The sequence below is a fragment of the Schistocerca cancellata genome, chromosome 1, assembly GCF_023864275.1.
Source record: "Schistocerca cancellata isolate TAMUIC-IGC-003103 chromosome 1, iqSchCanc2.1, whole genome shotgun sequence".
Lineage (NCBI taxonomy): Eukaryota > Metazoa > Arthropoda > Insecta > Orthoptera > Acrididae > Schistocerca > Schistocerca cancellata.
The window spans coordinates 1187858475-1187877993 of NC_064626.1; the positions used below are offsets into that span (position 1 = coordinate 1187858475).

The 19519-nt window shown below is 42.6% G+C and overlaps 1 protein-coding gene across 1 annotated transcript in view; it reads left to right on the forward strand.

The window, feature by feature from the left end:
- The window catches only part of LOC126141399 (glutamate receptor ionotropic, kainate 2), a 1424310-nt gene that overhangs the window by 659266 nt on the left and 745525 nt on the right, over positions 1 to 19519 (forward strand). The window contains exon 4 of the mRNA XM_049915245.1: positions 13620 to 13640. Coding sequence (XP_049771202.1) covers positions 13620 to 13640 — 21 coding nt within the window. The remainder of the gene's footprint in view (positions 1 to 13619; positions 13641 to 19519) is intronic.

Below are 19519 nucleotides of genomic sequence, written 5' to 3' on the forward strand. Positions count from 1 at the left end.
AATAACAAAACTCATCTACTATTTTAAGTGTCTCACTTCCTAATATAATTCCCTCAGTATCACCCGACTTAATTAGACTACATTGCATTATCCTCGTTTTGCTTTTGTTGATGTTCATCTTGTATCCTAGTTTCAACACACTGTCCATAACGTTCAACTGCTCTTCCAGGTCCTTTGGTGTCTCTCACATAATTACAATGTCATCGGCGAACCTCAAAGGTTTTATTTCTTTTCCATGGATCTTAATTCCTATTCCCAAACTTTCTTTTGTTTCCTTTACTGCTTGCGCAGTATACAGATTGAATAACATCGGGGATAGGCTACAACCCTGTCTCACTCCCTTCCCAACCACTGCCTCCCTTTCATGCCCTTCGACACTTATAACTGCCGTCTGCATTCTGTAGAAACTGTAAATAGCCCTTCGCTCCCTGTATTTTACCCCTGCCACCTTCAGAATTTGAAAGAGAGTATTACAGTCAACATTGTCAAAAGCTTTCTCTAAGTCTACATTAATTTTTTTTTGTGCTGCGAAATTATCCCGTCAATATTTATGTCCATTATACTATTGCTACAATCTGGGTATAGGAATAAATTACATTTATTAGCTTCCTAACATATCTTAATGCCTTTAGCTATATTTTCAAACGTGCGCTCCTGTTACTCTTAATTCTTTTTGGAACTCATTATTAATATTCGGGAGCCATTATCCTCTAACAAATTTCTCAGGCGGAAATATGAAAAACTCACAGAAGTTATCATTATATGCTATGACTAGAAATGTGTAAAGATAAAATATAGATAATTGTATAGTGTCATGCTTAGAATCGAAATCTTCAAATCAGTCTTTTATGTACGAGGGTATCTTTCAACACGTTAAAATTCGACCTGCCCCTAGACCGTGACTCGCAGTGCAGTTGCCAGTGAGACAGGCACGTTGACAAAATCCGGACTGAACTCGCGTAGCGGATTAATGACTGTGGTCTGGTACGCTATTCAGCCTGGGTGTGATATTTAGGTGGTTACGCACCATCGTTTAACAAATGCTGGGTTAATCCCCAAATTCCGCCTCAGAGAGTACGAAACACAGTTAACATATGATAACATACAGGAAACATTTTACACGATTCACAGATAAATGGCTCTTCTCACTCCTACGTTATCTTTGATGACTGTGGCGTCCGGAACGGTATCCGAACACAAAACACTATAATCAAACTAGCATTCGTCAAATCTTACAGAAGCATATAACATAATAGACTGGCCTCACGTCAGTGAAAAGCTGAAGTCAACATGTGAAAATTCGATGAAATTTTGCTAGAGAAAGTGAAAATTCCATAGCTCATTGACTAACTGCGGGGTGATGCCCATTTTCATCTTCAAGTGAACTACGTCTTCCACTTTTTGAGATTGTTCTGGCACAGTTATGCCTCGATGCAAAAGATTTTCTCCAAAACTGTGGTTAATTTAAGCTGTTTTATACATTTATGTATCGACAAACAATATAACTGAGCACGTTTCTCACGCGATGCTATTGTTTTCTCAACCGTTTTATTTCACCGTGGAAAGAAAAGGCAACGTGGGGCATTTTAGCTAACAGCACAACGATGTACCGTAGTAATGTTAAACTGGAGAATGATGACTACAGTCAGTCACTTTGTTCAACCCAGCTTGTCCACCTTACGCCACACCTAGAATCCTGTCCGCAGCTCGTGGTCGTGCGGTAGCGTTCTCTCTTCCCGCGCCCGGGTTCCCGGGTTCGATTCCCGGCGGGGTCAGGGATTTTCTTTGCCTCGTGATGACTGGGTGTTGTGTGAAGTCCTTAGGTTAGTTAGGTTTAAGTAGTTCTAAGCTCTAGGGGACTCATGACCATAGATGTTAAGTCCCATAGTGCTCAGAGCCATCACACCTAGAATCCGGACAAATGCGGACACATTCATCTACAGACATAACCGAAACACAGCGATTTTTAGACTCGTAGTAGTCTTTCTGCGATAGTTTCAAGGCTTTACAGTGAAGTATGTATAATGTAAATAAAAGATCATTTTCGTAAGACATCAGTGTATCTACAACCCGTTGTATTTTACCTATCAATTCCAAAACATCCGAAAAATGTTCGTCACTGTGACTTCTGCTACACGATATTGCAGCCAATTTCTGATGTTTGCGGCTTATCTGTAAGAATACTGGCCTGAGCCAAAACCGATATCTGGCACATGCGTTACGACTGCCGCTGATAACGCCCGCCTACACAGCACCATAACCGTTGTAAACCATAGCCACATTGCTGGCCGTATCTCTCCCCCATTCCGAATGCACCGCCCGCCTTGGCACCACAGAAGCGTAACTTTGTCTCGCCGGGGGCAGTAAATCAAGCGTTTTTCACTCGTATTTCAGTGCCATGAAAGAGCACGAAGCTAAAAAAAAAAGGGGGTACAAAACCGAGATATGGAAGTAAAACGAAATGCGCGTGGCCCGTGCTGACACCGACGAGGTGATTCATTGTCACTCACTGGATTTATAACTCGCCAGTTGCGGGGGCGCCGCTCACTTTCGTGTGATTTATGGACAGTTTTCAATATGTCGTGTAGCCGTCATTATTCACTATCACTAAGCTACGCCCTGTAATTACAGCTGCTGGCAATGATAATTATCTGTCCGCTTTGTCTGCCACGCTTAAAAACACATTTAAGCCAGAGCTGATTAATTTGCTCACGTCAGCCACTGTCTTAACGGCATAACAAGTAGCACTCGCAGCGCACCGTGCTGGAGCGATTGCTCACGTCATGGACAGTCACATCAAAAACTTACCAACTGATATTATAAGGGGTAATCGAAAAGTTTTCGTTTGAGGGCATTGCACAGCATACACTCTGAGGTGATAAAGGTCATGGGATGGGATAGCAATATGCACATTTACAGCCGCGCGGGATTAGCCGAGCGGTCCAAGGCGCTGCAGTCATGGACTGTGCGGCTGGTCATGGCGGAGGTTCGAGTCCTCCCTCAGGCATGGGTGTGTGTGTTTGTCCTTAGGATAATTTAGGTTAAGTAGTGTGTAAGCTTAGGAACTGATGACCTTAGCAGGTAAGTCCCATAAGATTTCACACACATTTGAACATTTTTTTGCACTTTTACAGACAGCGTAGTGTCGCGTACACAAGCTATAAAAAGGCAGTGCACTGGCCACGCTGTAATCTGTAGTCAGGAGATTCATGCGAAAAAACTTCCGACGTGATTATGCCTGCAAAATGGGAATTATCAGATTTTCAACGCGGAATGTTAGTTGGAGCTAGACACATGGGACATTCCATTTCGCAAATCGTTACGAAGATCAATATTTCGAGTTCCACAGAGTCAAGGGTGTGCCGATAATACCAAATTCTACTACATCTACATCTACGTGGTTACTCTGCAAGTGCCTGGCAGAGGGTTCATCGAACCATTTTCATACTACTTCTCTACCATTCCACTCTCGAATGGCGCGTGGGGAAAATGAACACCTAAATCTTTCCGTTAGAGCTCTGATTTCTCTTATTTTGTTATGATGATCATTTCTCACTACGTAGGTGGGCGTCAACAAAATATTTACGCATTCGGAAGAGAAAGTTGGTGATTGAAATTTCGTAAATAGATCTCGCTGCAAAGAAAACCGCCTTTGTTTCAGTGACTGCCACCCCAACTCGCGTATCATATCAGTGACACTCTCACCCCTATTGCGCGATATACGAAAGGGGCTGCACTTCTTTGCACTTTTTCCATGTCCTCCGTCAATCCTACATGGTAACGATCCCATAGCCGGCCGGTGTGTCCGAGCGGTTCTAGGTGCTTCAGTCTGGAACCGCACGACCGTTACAGTCGCAGGTTCGAATCCTGCCTCGGGCATGAATGTATGTGGTGTCCTTAGGTTAGTTAGGTTTAAGTAGTTCTAAGTTCTAGGGGACTGATGACCTTAGCTGTTAAGTCCCATAGTGCTCAGAGCCATTTGAACCATCCAAGGATCCCATACCGCGCAGCTATATTCCAGCAGAGGACGGACAAGTGTAAAGTAGGCTGTCTCATTAGTGGATTTGTCGCATCTTCTGTGTTCTGCCAACAAAGCGCAATCTTTGTTTCGCCTTCCCCACAATCTTATCTATGTGGTCTTTCCAATTTACGTTGCTCATAATTTTAATTTCTAGGTATTTAACCGAATTCAAAGCCCTTAGATTTGTGCAATTTATCGCATACCCAAACTTTATTGGACTTCTTTTAGTACCCATGCGGATGACCTCGCACTTTTCTTTGTTTAGTGCCCATTGCCACTTTTCGCACCATACAGAAATTCTCTCTAGATCATTTTGTAACTGTAATTCATCGTGTGATGATTTTACTAGACGGTAAATTACAGCCTCATCTGCAAACAATCTAAGGGGCTGCTCAGATTACCACCTAAATCATTTATATAGTAAATCAGGAAGAGCAGAGGGCCTATGACACTACCTTGCGGAACGCCAGATATCACTACTGTTCTACTCGATGACTTACCGTCTATCACTACGAACTGTTACCTCTCTGAGAGGAAATCACGAATCCAGTCATACAACTGAGACGATATTCCATACGCACGCAATTTGATTAATAGTCGCTTGTGAGGAACGGTATCAAAAACCTTCTAGAAATCTAGGAATATGGAACCGATCTGAGATCCCTTGTCGACAGCACTCATTACTTCATGGGAATAAAGAGCTAGCTGTGTTGCACAAGGATGATATTTTCTGAATCCGTGTTGGTTATGTATCAGTAAGTCACTTTCTTCAAGGTGATTCATAATGTTCAAGTACAGTATATGCTCCAAAATCCTACTGCAAATTGAGGTCAGTTATATGGGTCTGTAATTCAATGGGTTAATCCTATTTCCTTTCTTGAATATTGGTGTGACCTGTGCTACTTTCCAGTCTTTAGGAACAGACGTTTCGTCAAGTGAGCGGTTGTACATGATTGCTAAGAAAGGCGCTACTGTGTCTGCATAGTCTGAGAGGAACCTGATTGCTATACCATCTGGACCGGAAAACTTGCCTTTCTTAAGTGATTTGAGTTGTTTCGCAACACCTACTTTTATGTCACTCATGCTAACAGCTGTTCTGATTTCGAATTCTGGAATATTTACTTCGTCTTGTGTCGTGAAGGAATTACGGAAAACTGTATTTAGTAACTCCGCTTTAGTGGCACCATCATCGGTAACATTTCCATTGCTATCGCGCAGTGACGGTATTGGCTGTTTTTGCGACTGGTGTACTTCACATACGACCAGTATCTCTTTGGGTTTTCCACCATATTTTGAGACAATATTTCATTGTGGAAACTATGAAAAGCATCTCGCGTTGATGTCCGCACAAAATTTTGAGCTTCCGTGAAACTTAACCAGTCTAGGGGATTTTGCGTTCTTCTGATTATGGCATGCTTTTTTCGTTGCTTCTGCAGCAATGTTCTGACGTGTTTTGTGTATCACGGTGGATCAGTCCCGTCTCTTATTAACTTATTTGGTATGAATCTATCTATTGCTGTCGATACAGTATCTTTGAATTTGAGCCATATCTGGTCTACACTTAATTAGCTTGGAATTCCTGGCATTACTTCTTACCACGGGCAATACAGTGGCCGATGGCCTTCCTTAACAACGGCCAGCAGCGGCGTTTACGTAGAGCTGTCAGTGCTAATAAGCAGCACTGCTTGAAACTAACCGTGGGGTGTACGAGGAACGTATCCGTTAAGGCAGTGCGGCGGAATTTGGCATTAATGGGCAGTGGCAACAGCCGACCGACGTGAGTGCCTTTGCTAAAAGTATGACATCGCCTACGGCGCCTCTTCTGGGCTCGTGACCATATCGATTGGAACGTAGAAGGCTGTAATACTGTAGCCTGTTCAGATGTGTCCTATTTTCAGTTGGTATAAGCTGATGGTAGGGTTCGAGTGCGTTGCAGACCCCGCGAAGCCATGGATTCGTCAACAATGCGCTGTGCAAGGCGGTGGTGGCACCTTAATGGTGTGGGCTGTGTTTGCATGGAATGGACTGGGTTGTCTGGTTCAAGTGAACCGATCGTTGACTGGAAATGGTTGTTTTGCCACTTGGAGACCATTTGCAGCCATTCCAAACAACAATGGAATTTTTATGGATGACAATGCGGCATGTCACCGGACCACAACTGAACAACAACACAACTGAATCGCGAACGCGATTGGTTTGAAGAACATTCTGGACAAGTCGAGGGAATGATTTGGCCATCAAGATTGCCAGATATGAATCCCATCGAATGTTTATGGGACATAATCAAGAGGTCCGTTCCTGCACAACATGGACGGCTATATCAGCGACACGGCTCTGTATTTCTGTAGGGGACTTCCGACGATTTTTTGAGTCCCTGCGACATCGAATTGTTGCACTACGCCGGTAAAAGTAGGTTTGACACGATATTAGGAGGTACCACATGGCTGTTGTCACCTCAGTGTATGCCAGCCAGCGCGGGTATACGGGCACCGCCATATAGGTTGGGGGTTAGTGTTGCATCGGAATGGAAACTTCTTGATCTCCCCTTATAATTTAATAAGTGCAGAGTCGTGGGGATCAATTAATCGTCCGCTTTTCGAACGTAAGACAGCAATAGATAAGAGGAATCACCTTGTGCCTAACATATTTCTAACTGTGAAATGATAATTAAATGGACACCCTAGGTGCAAACAGGCGTTGATGTACTTCATTGGGGACATGTTGAAAATGTGTGCCCAGACTGGGACTCGAACCCGGGATCTCCTGCTTGCATGGCAGACGCTCTAAGCAGGAGATCCCGGGTTCGAGTCCCGGTCGGGGCAAACATTTTCATCATGTCCCCAATGAAGTACATCAACGCCTGTTTGCACCTAGGGTGTCCATTTAATTATCATTTCATTTCTAGCAAAAGCTTCATGGTCATCCACGGTAACTGTTCTTTCGGGAACAGATACTACCGTCATATACACTCCTGGAAATGGAAAAAAGAACACATTGACACCGGTGTGTCAGACCCACCATACTTGATCCGGACACTGCGAGAGGGCTGTACAAGCAATGATCACACGCACGGCACAGCGGACACACCAGGAACCGCGGTATTGGCCGTCGAATGGCGCTAGCTGCGCAGCATTTGTGCACCGCCGCCGTCAGTGTCAGCCAGTTTGCCGTGGCATACGGAGCTCCATCGCAGTCTTTAACACTGGTAGCATGCCGCGACAGCGTGGACGTGAACCGTATGTGCAGTTGACGGACTTTGAGCGAGGGCGTATAGTGGGCATGCGGGAGGCCGGGTGGACGTACCGCCGAATTGCTCAACACGTGGGGCGTGAGGTCTCCACAGTACATCGATGTTGTCGCCAGTGGTCGGCGGAAGGTGCACGTGCCCGTCGACCTGGGACCGGACCGCAGCGACGCACGGATGCACGCCAAGACCGTAGGATCCTACGCAGTGCCGTAGGGGACCGCACCGCCACTTCCCAGCAAATTAGGGACACTGTTGCTCCTGGGGTATCGGCGAGGACCATTCGCAACCGTCTCCATGAAGCTGGGCTACGGTCCCGCACACCGTTAGGCCGTCTTCCGCTCACGCCCCAACATCGTGCAGCCCGCCTCCAGTGGTGTCGCGACAGGCGTGAATGGAGGGACGAATGGAGACGTGTCGTCTTCAGCGATGAGAGTCGCTTCTGCCTTGGTGCCAATGATGGTCGTATGCGTGTTTGGCGCCGTGCAGGTGAGCGCCACAATCAGGACTGCATACGACCGAGGCACACAGGGCCAACACCCGGCATCATGGTGTGGGGAGCGATCTCCTACACTGGCCGTACACCACTGGTGGTCGTCGAGGGGACACTGAATAGTGCACGGTACATCCAAACCGTCATCGAACCCATCGTTCTACCATTCCTAGACCGGCAAGGGAACTTGCTGTTCCAACAGGACAATGCACGTCCGCATGTATCCCGTGCCACCCAACGTGCTCTAGAAGGTGTAAGTCAACTACCCTGACCAGCAAGATCTCCAGATCTGTCCCCCATTGAGCATGTTTGGGACTGGATGAAGCGTCGTCTCACGCGGTCTGCACGTCCAGCACGAACGCTGGTCCAACTGAGGCGCCAGGTGGAAATGGCATGGCAAGCCGTTCCACAGGACTACATCCAGCATCTCTACGATCGTCTCCATGGGAGAATAGCAGCCTGCATTGCTGCGAAAGGTGGATATACACTGTAGTAGTGCCGACATTGTGCATGCTCTGTTGCCTGTGTATATGTGCCTGTGGTTCTGTCAGTGTGATCATGTGATGTATCTGACCCCAGGAATGTGTCAATAAAGTTTCCCCTTCCTGGGACAATGAATTCACGGTGTTCTTATTTCAATTTCGAGGAGTGTATATTTCTAACTGATGGCTCTTCTTGTTGAAAGCGTGTTACGGCTAATACTTCCAGATCTCGTTCTTACCATATCGATACTTCGGAACAGGTGGTTCAAAAGAAGAGCGGGACAAGAACCTAAAAGCTAGAAAATAAGTACGTAGATTTGTCGACCATTCGACAGCTATGAACAAAGTTGGTACACTGGTAACACCTGATGCCCGTCGGTCCATTGCTGAACTGTCACGTCTCATGTTTCATTCATAGCTGATTTGAAGTAATTGGTATAGGAGAATTCTATTCCCGACAGTAACATATTTAAAGCTTGTCTTAAGTAGCGTAAGTGATTACCAGGATTAAGCAGTTTATTATAAATGAAAGTTATTATAAATGACTCAAGCGACCATACATTTACTGTAGCTATATTATTTGGCATAGTATCACAGGGTTTTGCACACAAATAAGAAAAACTCAAAAAGTTGTCAAGTCGATAATTAAGTTGTACCCACGTCCGGCGCAGCTTGGCCCTATCAATCTGTTCATAAGCACTTTGATGCGAACTTGTAGCTCTGATAGGTTTATTGGTACAGGATGTGTAAACACTACAGAATTCACGTGACCCCACATAAAAACCTCGCCTGGAGCTAGGTCAGGAAGCGTGGAGACATGTATTTCTGATCATCACCCCCACTAAGACCGATACATCTGTTTAATTTATTTTTTCAAGAATTCACGAACATCATGATGCAGTTGTGGTATGAGCTAATTTTCCGCCATGTCCAGACTGACATGTCTTTTAACGGTCTTTTCGCTGAAGAAGAATGGGCTGTAAACTTTAAATCGTGATACTACACTGAACACATTACCTTTTGGTGAAACTCGAATTTGCTGCACTATACCGTGAGGATTTTCTGTCTCTCATATTCTGACATTGTGCCTGCAGCAGTTACAAGTGGTGAGGCTTCTGTTTCAGTCGTATTGCTAAGATCTCACTGCTTGCTCTGTTCTCCGACTGCTTTGGGCTGCGTGCGAAACTCGTCCACAAGCGGTCATGCGTTTTTTCATTCGGTGCTGGTCGACCCATTGATTTTCCCTTGCATAGGTACCCTGATGCTTTAAACTTATCATTCCATTACCGAATGGAGATGGCCGTTGGTGGATCTTTGATGAACTTAGTTCTAAAGCGTCGTTGCACTGGTATGGTAGACTGATGTAAATGCATTTCAAGCATAATATGCTTCCTCGGCGCCTGCCGCCATCTAACCTGCTCTCTCGTGGGAGAAATCTGAAATACGGCTACAATAATACGAAACGTTTTGAGTTTCTCTCTATGAGTGTTGAGTTTTGAACCAGTATCTCAACTAATAATTTAGATAGAGTGAATGTACGAAATCACTTCATTCATTTATAATATACTTGTCATTGATCCGTTCTCTTTACTATTTTCTGTAGTTCAGTTGACTCTGATTTGTTTCAGAACTGCATACGTAGAAAGTGAAACGACTGGTTAACACTGTAAAGCGTTTACTAGGAGGAGAGATTAACGAAAATATGAATGACCACCATTATGCAAAGCCTTTTTAATAGGCTCATTGGCATTGCGGGAGGACGTAGAGAGGAGAAATAACTTTGTGTTGCTTCAGAACACTTCGGCTGGTGAATCAGAACGATAAACTTTGTCCTGAAAGACAGGACGTTCTTCTTCGTTTTGGGGTCCTGAGAAAAGGACGATATCTGCAGATTTAGAGAGCGGCCGTTTCAGCAATCGGCAGCGGATGTGTTGCAGTCTGCAGAAAATCACAGTACTCACTAGACTCCAGACTACTCAGTGCAGAATATGGTGATAATTTGCTGCCGGCCGCGGTGGTCTAGCGGTTCTAGGCGCTCAGTCCGGAGCCGCGCGACTGCTACGGTCGCAGGTTCGAATCCTGCCTCGGGCATGGATGTGTGTGATGTCCTTAGGTTAGTTAGGTTTAAGTAGTTCTAAGTTCTAGGGGACTGATGACCTAAGATGTTAAGTCCCATAGTGCTCAGAGCCATTTTTTTTTTTTTTTTTTTTGATAATTTGCTACTTGAGCGAGCAAGGTATGAGAATTACAGAAGTTGATAGGCGTGTTGTTAGAACCGATTCTGTTCCGCGAATTTTATGCTTTTCTCAAGGTGACTGAAGGTTCATTCAGTTTGCATGCGTTGTTTTCCATTCTTCTGGCGAATTCAAGCAACCACCTTTGTTCACGTTGGGTCTGTCGCCCCCTTCGTAGATCAGCTTTATCCCATTCCCATGAAGTATCCTTTATCCCACTCACATAAAGTATCCGATCTTTGCCAGGACATTCAAGTGCCAGACTGTCAGTTTTCTTATTCTCTGCATGTCTTGAAATCGAGCAGCTCCTGTAATAATTCCTTAATCGACCATATGTCAGCAGGGAATTTTATACTAAACAGCAATTGATGAGGGCCGTTGTTTCATTACATAGATGATCACATTTTCTGTTACACTTTGTGAGAAGCAACACACATGTCTCAAGTTTGCTAGAGGTGTTCCTGTCTGTTGCGCGACACTTGTTATTAGATGCATATGAGAATATGGGGAGCGATCGACCAGTCCATCTGAAACGGACCATTCTGACATCCTCAGCGGTGTGTCAAAAGCTGTTATATCCTCAAAAACTGTACAGAGAAGTACTGTTCTGTTCATCAAAGGTAGCGAGATTAGAATGGAAATAAAACATATTTTGCAAAAAGTAAAATATTCTTTCCTTGGTCTTCCTCACATCTGTAACTCATGAGCACATCTGTAGAAAGTCCTTAATAGCAAGTATATCACACATTAAAGGATTAAATATGAAGAAACACATGGGCAATAAAGAACTATGTTTTTCGTTTTTCATTGTTTTATGTTTTATTTTATTTATTTGCTTTCTTTTATGCTGATGGAACTTTAAATCATGAGACAGTTTGATGCAGCTTCATTCAAATTGTTCGCAAAATATTTACAGTTTTTGCAATCAGATGTCTGTTGTTTAAGTTACTTGCCAGTCATATACCTTCTGATGAATGTAGCGGGAACGTCGACGGCCGTTGTGTACACATCTAAAAGTCAGCTTCGATGGACGTTGTGTACACATCTAAAAGTCAGCTGCCTCCCGCTTTTTCTTTCTCACTGCAGACAATTGCACGAAACATACAAAATTGCAAGCTCGAAGGGAATTAACCGCCATGGAATGGAAATATAGTACTAACTGGCGTACCAATGGAACTCGCTGCTACACAATGGGATAAGGTGAAACACTGTTTTGAGAACAGCGTTGTGGCAGTAATAATACAAAAGTGGAAGCAACGCTGCCGAGCATTGGCCGTTCGCAGAATTTTATCCAGTAGAGGGTAAGATTCTGATAGCTTCATTTTTTATCTAACCTATTGTGAGAGTTTTAGAACGTGTATTGTCCCAAAAATAAAATTTCGTGGCATATGCAAAAACTTTATTGTACCTTAAAAGATTTATTGTTATCAACTGATCATTATTGATTAAGTATATTACTTTGATTCCAGAAAAGTAAAAATTTTCACTTGAAATTATAAATGAGGTCCTTTTATCCTATTGGTATAAATATGGTTGCTACTCTTTGACTATATGTATAAAATAGTATTCATTAACTTACAGTTTAGTGGTATAAAATATATTTAATGTCACAAATTAAATTCAATAACGGTAGGCACAGTGTTACAGATGGCGTACTATAAAACGAAACACATGTCAACAGTGTTGATATTGTAAAACATGGAAACAACTTTGAAACAGATAAAGATACGCTACTGAAATGTGTTAACTGAAACTAACGATAAGACCATATGAAACTAAATTTCACTTTATCTTTCACAATGTTTACATTGTAAAACAGTGAAACAGGTAAAGGTACACTACTGAAATGTGTTAAAAGCTCTAGGTATAAAATCATTTGAAACAAAAATTCACTATATCTCTACCTTTATGTGTATATTTTTAAAGAAAAGTTATAGCGAAACTAGTTTCAGGGTAACAAGAAAACAAGATGGACCGACTTACCCATTCTTTAGACATCTTCTAAACACGAGAAGAAATTCAAGACGTAAAAACTTAAAAAAATTTAATTTTTATAATTGTCATAAACGACAATGTAGTTCTTAGTGAAAAGATTGTGTCTGTTCTTTCTGACATGTTTGAAAGAACAGACACCACTTATATATAACTGAGGTGAGGCCGGCCAACAATCTTTTGTGTTGATGCATACCAGGTTCCAACACTTAGGGAAATAGGCGAAATGCCGCGAGCAGTGAGGATAATGGGCAAGAGTCACTGCTACATTAGTAAGTGTGTGGATAAGATGAGAATTTCGGCCTGACGGGAGGCATACAGTTGCTATAACCACTATGTCCAGATGGCGCAATGGTCAGCGCATCTGCCTAGTAAACAGGAGACTGCCGTTCGAATCCCGAGCCGAAACAAATTTTCAACTTTCCCGTTTGATTTAAATCAATGCCTTTGTGACTCAATCAAAAAAAACTTTATTGATTACAGAAGTGGGTATGGCAAAATGGTTAAAATCACTTTATACTGCCAGCGGTTCAATTAATCAACTGAATGGCTCCGCTTTCGTACGTTGAACGACTTTGTTTTCATGCTTCAGAAAATGTGTGATATCTAGTAGTGTTACAAAACAAATTTTATCTCATAATCCTTCTCCCGTTTGATTTTTTTTTAATATGGACTCTTATTACGTGTAAAGGAAAACTCTAAAATTTCTTTCATATAATACCACTAACTCTCCAAATAAATTCGTTGCGTTTTGAGTGTTGTTGGTCACGGTAATAACCACCGCCATTCTCCCAAGGAATCAGTGATCGCAACTGCTGCACAGTATGTTCCATTCTAGAACTAAGAGGTGTACTCTGTAATATCATTAAATTCTAACGAGTTATTTGTTTACGCTCGATCTACGTATTTGACTGTAATTTAGCAATCAATAAATATTTTAAAATATATGTTTAGTCTAAATTTTGACACTATAAAATCTTTATTCCTTTATATTTGATCTTTCTGGGACATTCTATTGCTCAAAAATTAGCATTTTAGTTGTATTTGTTAATTTTCTATTTTTACTTACATGTATGTTATTTACATTATAAGTTGTTTCCCACATATATTTGTTTACACCCAAAATTAACAACACACTTCTTTCCTTCTGCAGCTGATCTTGTCGGCACGAAAGGTTAGAGAGAAAACCAGAACTAATACTTCCACTTTTTATTGCTTACTTACACACTCTTGTTATCCTCTGTAGTCTGCTTCGATCGTTTTAATCAGCTTCTTTTGTAGCTATGGACTAATTCCTTCAGCGTATGAATAAAAAATGGTACTCTACAAAAGGTAAAGTATTCCTGCAGTACTCTCGTTCTTAAATTGTCATTGGAGATTATGTCTTATAGCTTCATACACAGTAATACCGCCAATATAATTTTGTAAGAGCCGTAACGTAACAGAAAACGCAGTACCTAACGTTTCATTACAAATCAATAGTCTCTTAAAATTACTTGCTTAAAATAATGCCATTTCAGCAATAATAAGATTTCATACCATAATAATCTTTATATGAATTAATATTTTGCTTCTCGCTTTCAAAGTTGTGCGAGTATTATTCTACAGCTTTAGTACCTAGGCATAAGTTTTAAATGAAGAAGATAGTGATAATATCCCACGTATTTTTCTAATTTATTCTTATTAGCTTACGTAGCTCATTCCAGCACTTCTTTCTCAATGTAAATACTCTTTGTTGTTCTATAAATACAAGCCAGGTGCTTATAACTGTATTTCAGGAATTAATTTTATAATCTTCGCAATAATTTCAAACTTACCTTATTCTAATTAATATTTTATTATGAGAAATAGATATTAATATTCCACTATGCTTATAGTTGTAAGTTTAGCTATTCAAATGAGTCTGGCTTTCAAACAGTGAACCACACAGTGCGGTAGTTATATGCTTAGATCTTCACCACACTACGTATGACTGCAACACTGTTTGTTTTCCCCAAACGATTGGTTATGCTTGTATGGAAGATTCCTTGTTTTATATCGTTAATCACCGGTTTACCCTGTTTAAAAACAGTGATAGTCCAAGCTGAATATGACGTTATCACAATACATTCACTTTGTGCCTTATTGTTAAACGTCAATTGAACACATGCAATCGGCAATGTTTTAACATCTGAAAATTACTCATAAACTTACGTGACTAAAAAGGTTTCAGGTCCATACAATGTAATTTAACCAGCTTAATGTGTTCATTTGGCCCATACACTGTGAACAGATAGTCCGGTTTCGTCAAAGAGGTGAGCAAATATTGTACCACTTTAAAGAGTGTGGAAATATCTGCAGCTACGGTTGGACAGCACTGGACTGGCAGCACATTTGGCTTTACATCGGCTAGCATTATCTACCAAGTACTGACATTGCAAATGGGTACGCTGTTGTTGGGTGCCGATTCACATAATATAATGTTTGCACTTCAGCCAACTCTACGTGATACAGATCAGCTGAACCATATTTAGCCATATGGACAATGTACGAGTTGTTTCAGAAAGATTTTACGTCAATTACGAAAGAAGCTTGGGGTGAATTGTAACTTATTTCTAGGACTAAAAGTTTTTATTTTCAAGGCACCATCTGATTTTATTCGGGCGCGTCACTTACCTGCATGCACATATCAACTTTGGGTACTTTTTGAAATTACGCTTAGAATCAACCTTTTCATTTACTTTTCATGATTGTTGCTCTGGATGTTCGTAACACGTACAATGGTCCTGCTCTTCACTGTAGGTACGACAAACATCCATGTGACATACAAACTAGTTCTGTGCTTCTACGAACAAGTCTCGAGAAACTGCATTCGCAGCTGTTGCTACGCAGCTTCTAATTTCCCTCAAATTGTTGAATGTCGAGGCACGCAGATCGAGTCTTTGACAAACGCGTAACATATAGTCACGTACCGTGAGAATAGGGGATATTTGAAGCCAAGGGTGCAATGCGGGATCCGTACGCCACTTACGCTGCCGCACAGTGGTCCCTGACCTTTCTGAGGCCCTACCCCTCAGCGCTAATATCGCCAATCATCATCAATGTTAGCGTCTAACCAAACTTTAGAATCGCCGGCCGCGGTGGTCTAGCGGTTCTAGGTGCTCAGTCCGGAACCGCGAGACTGCTACGGTTGCAGGTTCGAATGATTGCACGTAAAGTGCCCTCCGCCACACACCGTTGGGTGGCTTGCGGAGTATAAATGTAGAATGTAGAATCCTGCCTCGAGCATGGATGTGTGTGATGTCCTTAGGTTAGTTAGGTTTAAGTAGTCCTAAGTTCTAGGGGACTAATGACCACAGATGTTAAGTCCCATAGTGCTCAGAGCCAACCAAACTTTAGAATCAAAAAGAATTTTCTTTTAACACTTTTATTTTTAAAATGGTTGAATGATGAAGCATATCTCAGTTCTTCGTGAATGCTGTCTTACAATTCCTTCTCAGTAAGGAAGCTATCTTCCCACACTGAAGTTAGATACATCTTATAAAACATGCTTCGTCTGCATCTCACTTCTCCGTGGCGACACTTGCTTCATGCGCAACCTGCACATCCATTTCAAATCAACCAAATATAAGCATGTACGTTTTACTTACTATTTGTAATGCACTTGACTGGTGGCCTCCTTACTTTTGAACTAACAGACATTGGAAGACCAGACTGCCAATGGTTTGTGTTTGACCTATGCGACTAGAATTAATAATGTAGAAAACACGTGTGTAGTGACTGGACTTTACGTGGAAGATGTTGTTCACAGATGTATTCACAAGCTGTAATCTACACCACATTCTCTCTTTCATGGGTAATAGTATATAAAATGTGATTATTGCTAATTCGTGTAATCAGATCACAGCCTTAAATGAAGTGTTCAAGCGAGTGCCTGTTTTCCTGAATGCACAACTCGTACTGCCCCCTAAACGATCTTATGACGGTATATAAAGTTGCCCGTGTAACGAAGTGATTAGCTTCCCCGATGCGCTGTTTGAAGTCATCTGAGAGCGTGGGCTCGCTGACATAAACACAATACTATTGATATTCTTACCAAAACAAATCTTCTGGTGTGAATCGGGTGACCGTGTGGTTCATTCATGAGTACCGGTGCGTTCTAATCATCTTCCAGGAAATCTGTTGCCCACATAATGCGCAACATCAAGGGCTTAGTAAGGTGGGTGACAATCGTGTTCCATCTACGTGCGGCCACTAATGGCCAGACAAACATTTTCAGGGAGAGCACATAAGCTGCCTTCGTTGATAGCTACACTTAAGAGACAAGGAAACTGGTACCACTGCCTAATATCGTGTAGGGTCCCCACGAGTACGCAGAAGTGCCGCAACATGACGTGGCATAGAATCAACTAATGCCTGAAGTAGTGTTGGAGGGAATTGGCATCATGAATCCTGCAGCACCGTTCGTAAGTCCCTAAGCGTACGAGGAGGCGGAGATCTCTTCTGAACAACACGTTGCATGGCATCCAAGATATGCTGAATAATGTTCATGTCTGCTGTGTTTGGTGGACTTCGGAAGTGTTTAAACTCAGAAGAGTGTCCCTGCAGCCACTCTGTAGCAATTCTGGACGTGTGGGGTATCTCATTGTTCTGCTGGAATTGCTCAAGTCCGGCGGAACGCACAATGGACTTGAATGGGACATGACTGGGACACTCAGATGTTTAGGACGGGTGGTAGGGACAGAGCATCGAGTGACATTATACTGAGTGCACTATCCGAAAATTACCTCGAGCAATTAAACAGAGAACCGACTCGTGGAGATAACATCTTGGACCTACTGATAACAAACAGACCCGAACTTTTCGACTCTGTAAGCGCAGAACAGGGAATCAGTGATCATAAGGCCGTTGCAGCATCCCTGAATATGGAAGTTAATAGGAACATAAAGAAAGGGAGGAAGGTTTATCTGTTTAGCAAGAGTAATAGAAGGCAGATTTCAGGCTACCTAACAGATCAAAACGAAAATTTCTGTTCCGACACTGACAATGTTGAGTGTTTATGGAAAAAGTTCAAGGCAATCGTAAAGTGCGTTTTAGACAGGTACGTGCCGAGTAAAACTGTGAGGGACGGGAAAAACCCACCGTGGTACAACAACAAAGTTAGGAAATTACTGCGAAAGCAAAGAGAGCTTCACTCAAAATTTAAACGCAACCAAAACCTCTCAGACAAACAGAAGCTAAACGATGTCAAAGTTAGCGTAAGGAGGGCTATGCGTGAAGCGTTTAGTGAATTCGAAAGTAAAATACTAGGTACCGACTTGACAGAAAATCCTAGGCAGTTCTGGTCTTACGTTAAATCAGTAAGTGGCTCGAAACAGCATGTCCAGACACTCCGGGATGATGATGGCATTGAAACAGAGGATGACAAGCGTAAAGCTGAAATACTAAACACCTTTTTCCAAAGCTGTTTCACAGAGGAAGACCGCACTGCAGTTCCTTCTCTAAATCCTCGCACAAACGAAAAAATGGCTGACATCGAAATAAGTGTCCAAGGAATAGAAAAGCAACTGGAATCACTCAACAGAGGAAAGTCCACTGGACCTGACGGGATACCAATTCGATTCTACACATAGTACGCGAAAGAACTTGCCCCCCTTCTAACAGCCGTGTACCGCAAGTCTCTAGAGGAACGGAAGGTTCCAAATGATTGGAAAAGAGCACAGGTAGTCCCAGTCTTCAAGAAGGGTCGTCGAGCTGATGCGCAAAACTATAGGCCTATATCTCTGACGTCGATCTGTTGTAGAATTTTAGAACATGTTTTTTGCTCGAGTATCATGTCGTTTTTGGAAACTCAGAATCTACTATGTAGGAATCAACATGGATTCCGGAAACAGCGATCGTGTGAGACCCAGCTCGCTCTATTTGTTCATGAGACCCAGAAAATATTAGATACAGGCTCCCATGTAGATGCTATTTTTCTTGACTTCCGGAAGGCGTTCGATACAGTTCCGCACTGTCGCCTGATAAACAAAGTAAGAGCCTACGGAATATCAGACCAGCTGTGTGGCTGGATTGAAGAGTTTTTAGCAAACAGAACACAGCATGTTGTTATCAACGGAGAGACGTCTACAGACGTTAAAGTAACCTCTGGCGTGCCACAGGGGAGTGTTATGGGACCATTGCTTTTCACAATATATATAAATGACCTAGTAGATAGTGTCGGAAGTTCCATGCAGCTTTTCGCGGATGATGCTGTAGTATACAGAGAAGTTGCAGCATTAGAAAATTGTAGCGAAATGCAGGAAGATCTGCAGCGGATAGGCACTTGGTGCAGGGAGTGGCAACTGACCCTTAACATAGACAAATGTAATGTATTGAGAATACATAGAAAGAAGGATCCTTTATTGTATGATTATATGATAGCGGAACAAAAACTGGTAGCAGTTACTTCTGTAAAATATCTGGGAGTATGCGTGCGGAACGATTTGAAGTGGAGTGATCATATAAAATTAATTGTTGGTAAGGCGGGTACCAGGTTGAGATTCATTGGGAGAGTCCTTAGAAAATGTAGTCCATCAACAAAGGAGGTGGCTTACAAAACACTCGTTCGACCTATACTTGAGTATTGCTCATCAGTGTGGGATCCGCACCAGATCGGGTTGACGGAGGAGATAGAGAAGATCCAAAGAAGAGCGGCGCGTTTCGTCACAGGGTTATTTGGTAACCGTGATAGCGTTACGGAGATGTTTAGCAGACTCAAGTGGCAGACTCTGCAGGAGAGGCGCTCTGCGTCGCGGTGTAGCTTGCTCGCCAGGTTTCGAGAGGGTGCGTTTCTGGATGAGGTATCGAATATATTGCTTCCCCCTACTTATACCTCCCGAGGAGATCACGAATGTAAAATTAGAGAGATTAGAGCGCGCACAGAGGCTTTCAGACAGTCGTTCTTCCCGCTAACCATACGCGACTAGAACAGGAAAGGGAGGTAATGACAGTGGCACGTAAAGTGCCCTCCGCCACACACCGTTGGGTGGCTTGCGGAGTATAAATGTAGATGTAGATGTAGATGAATGGACC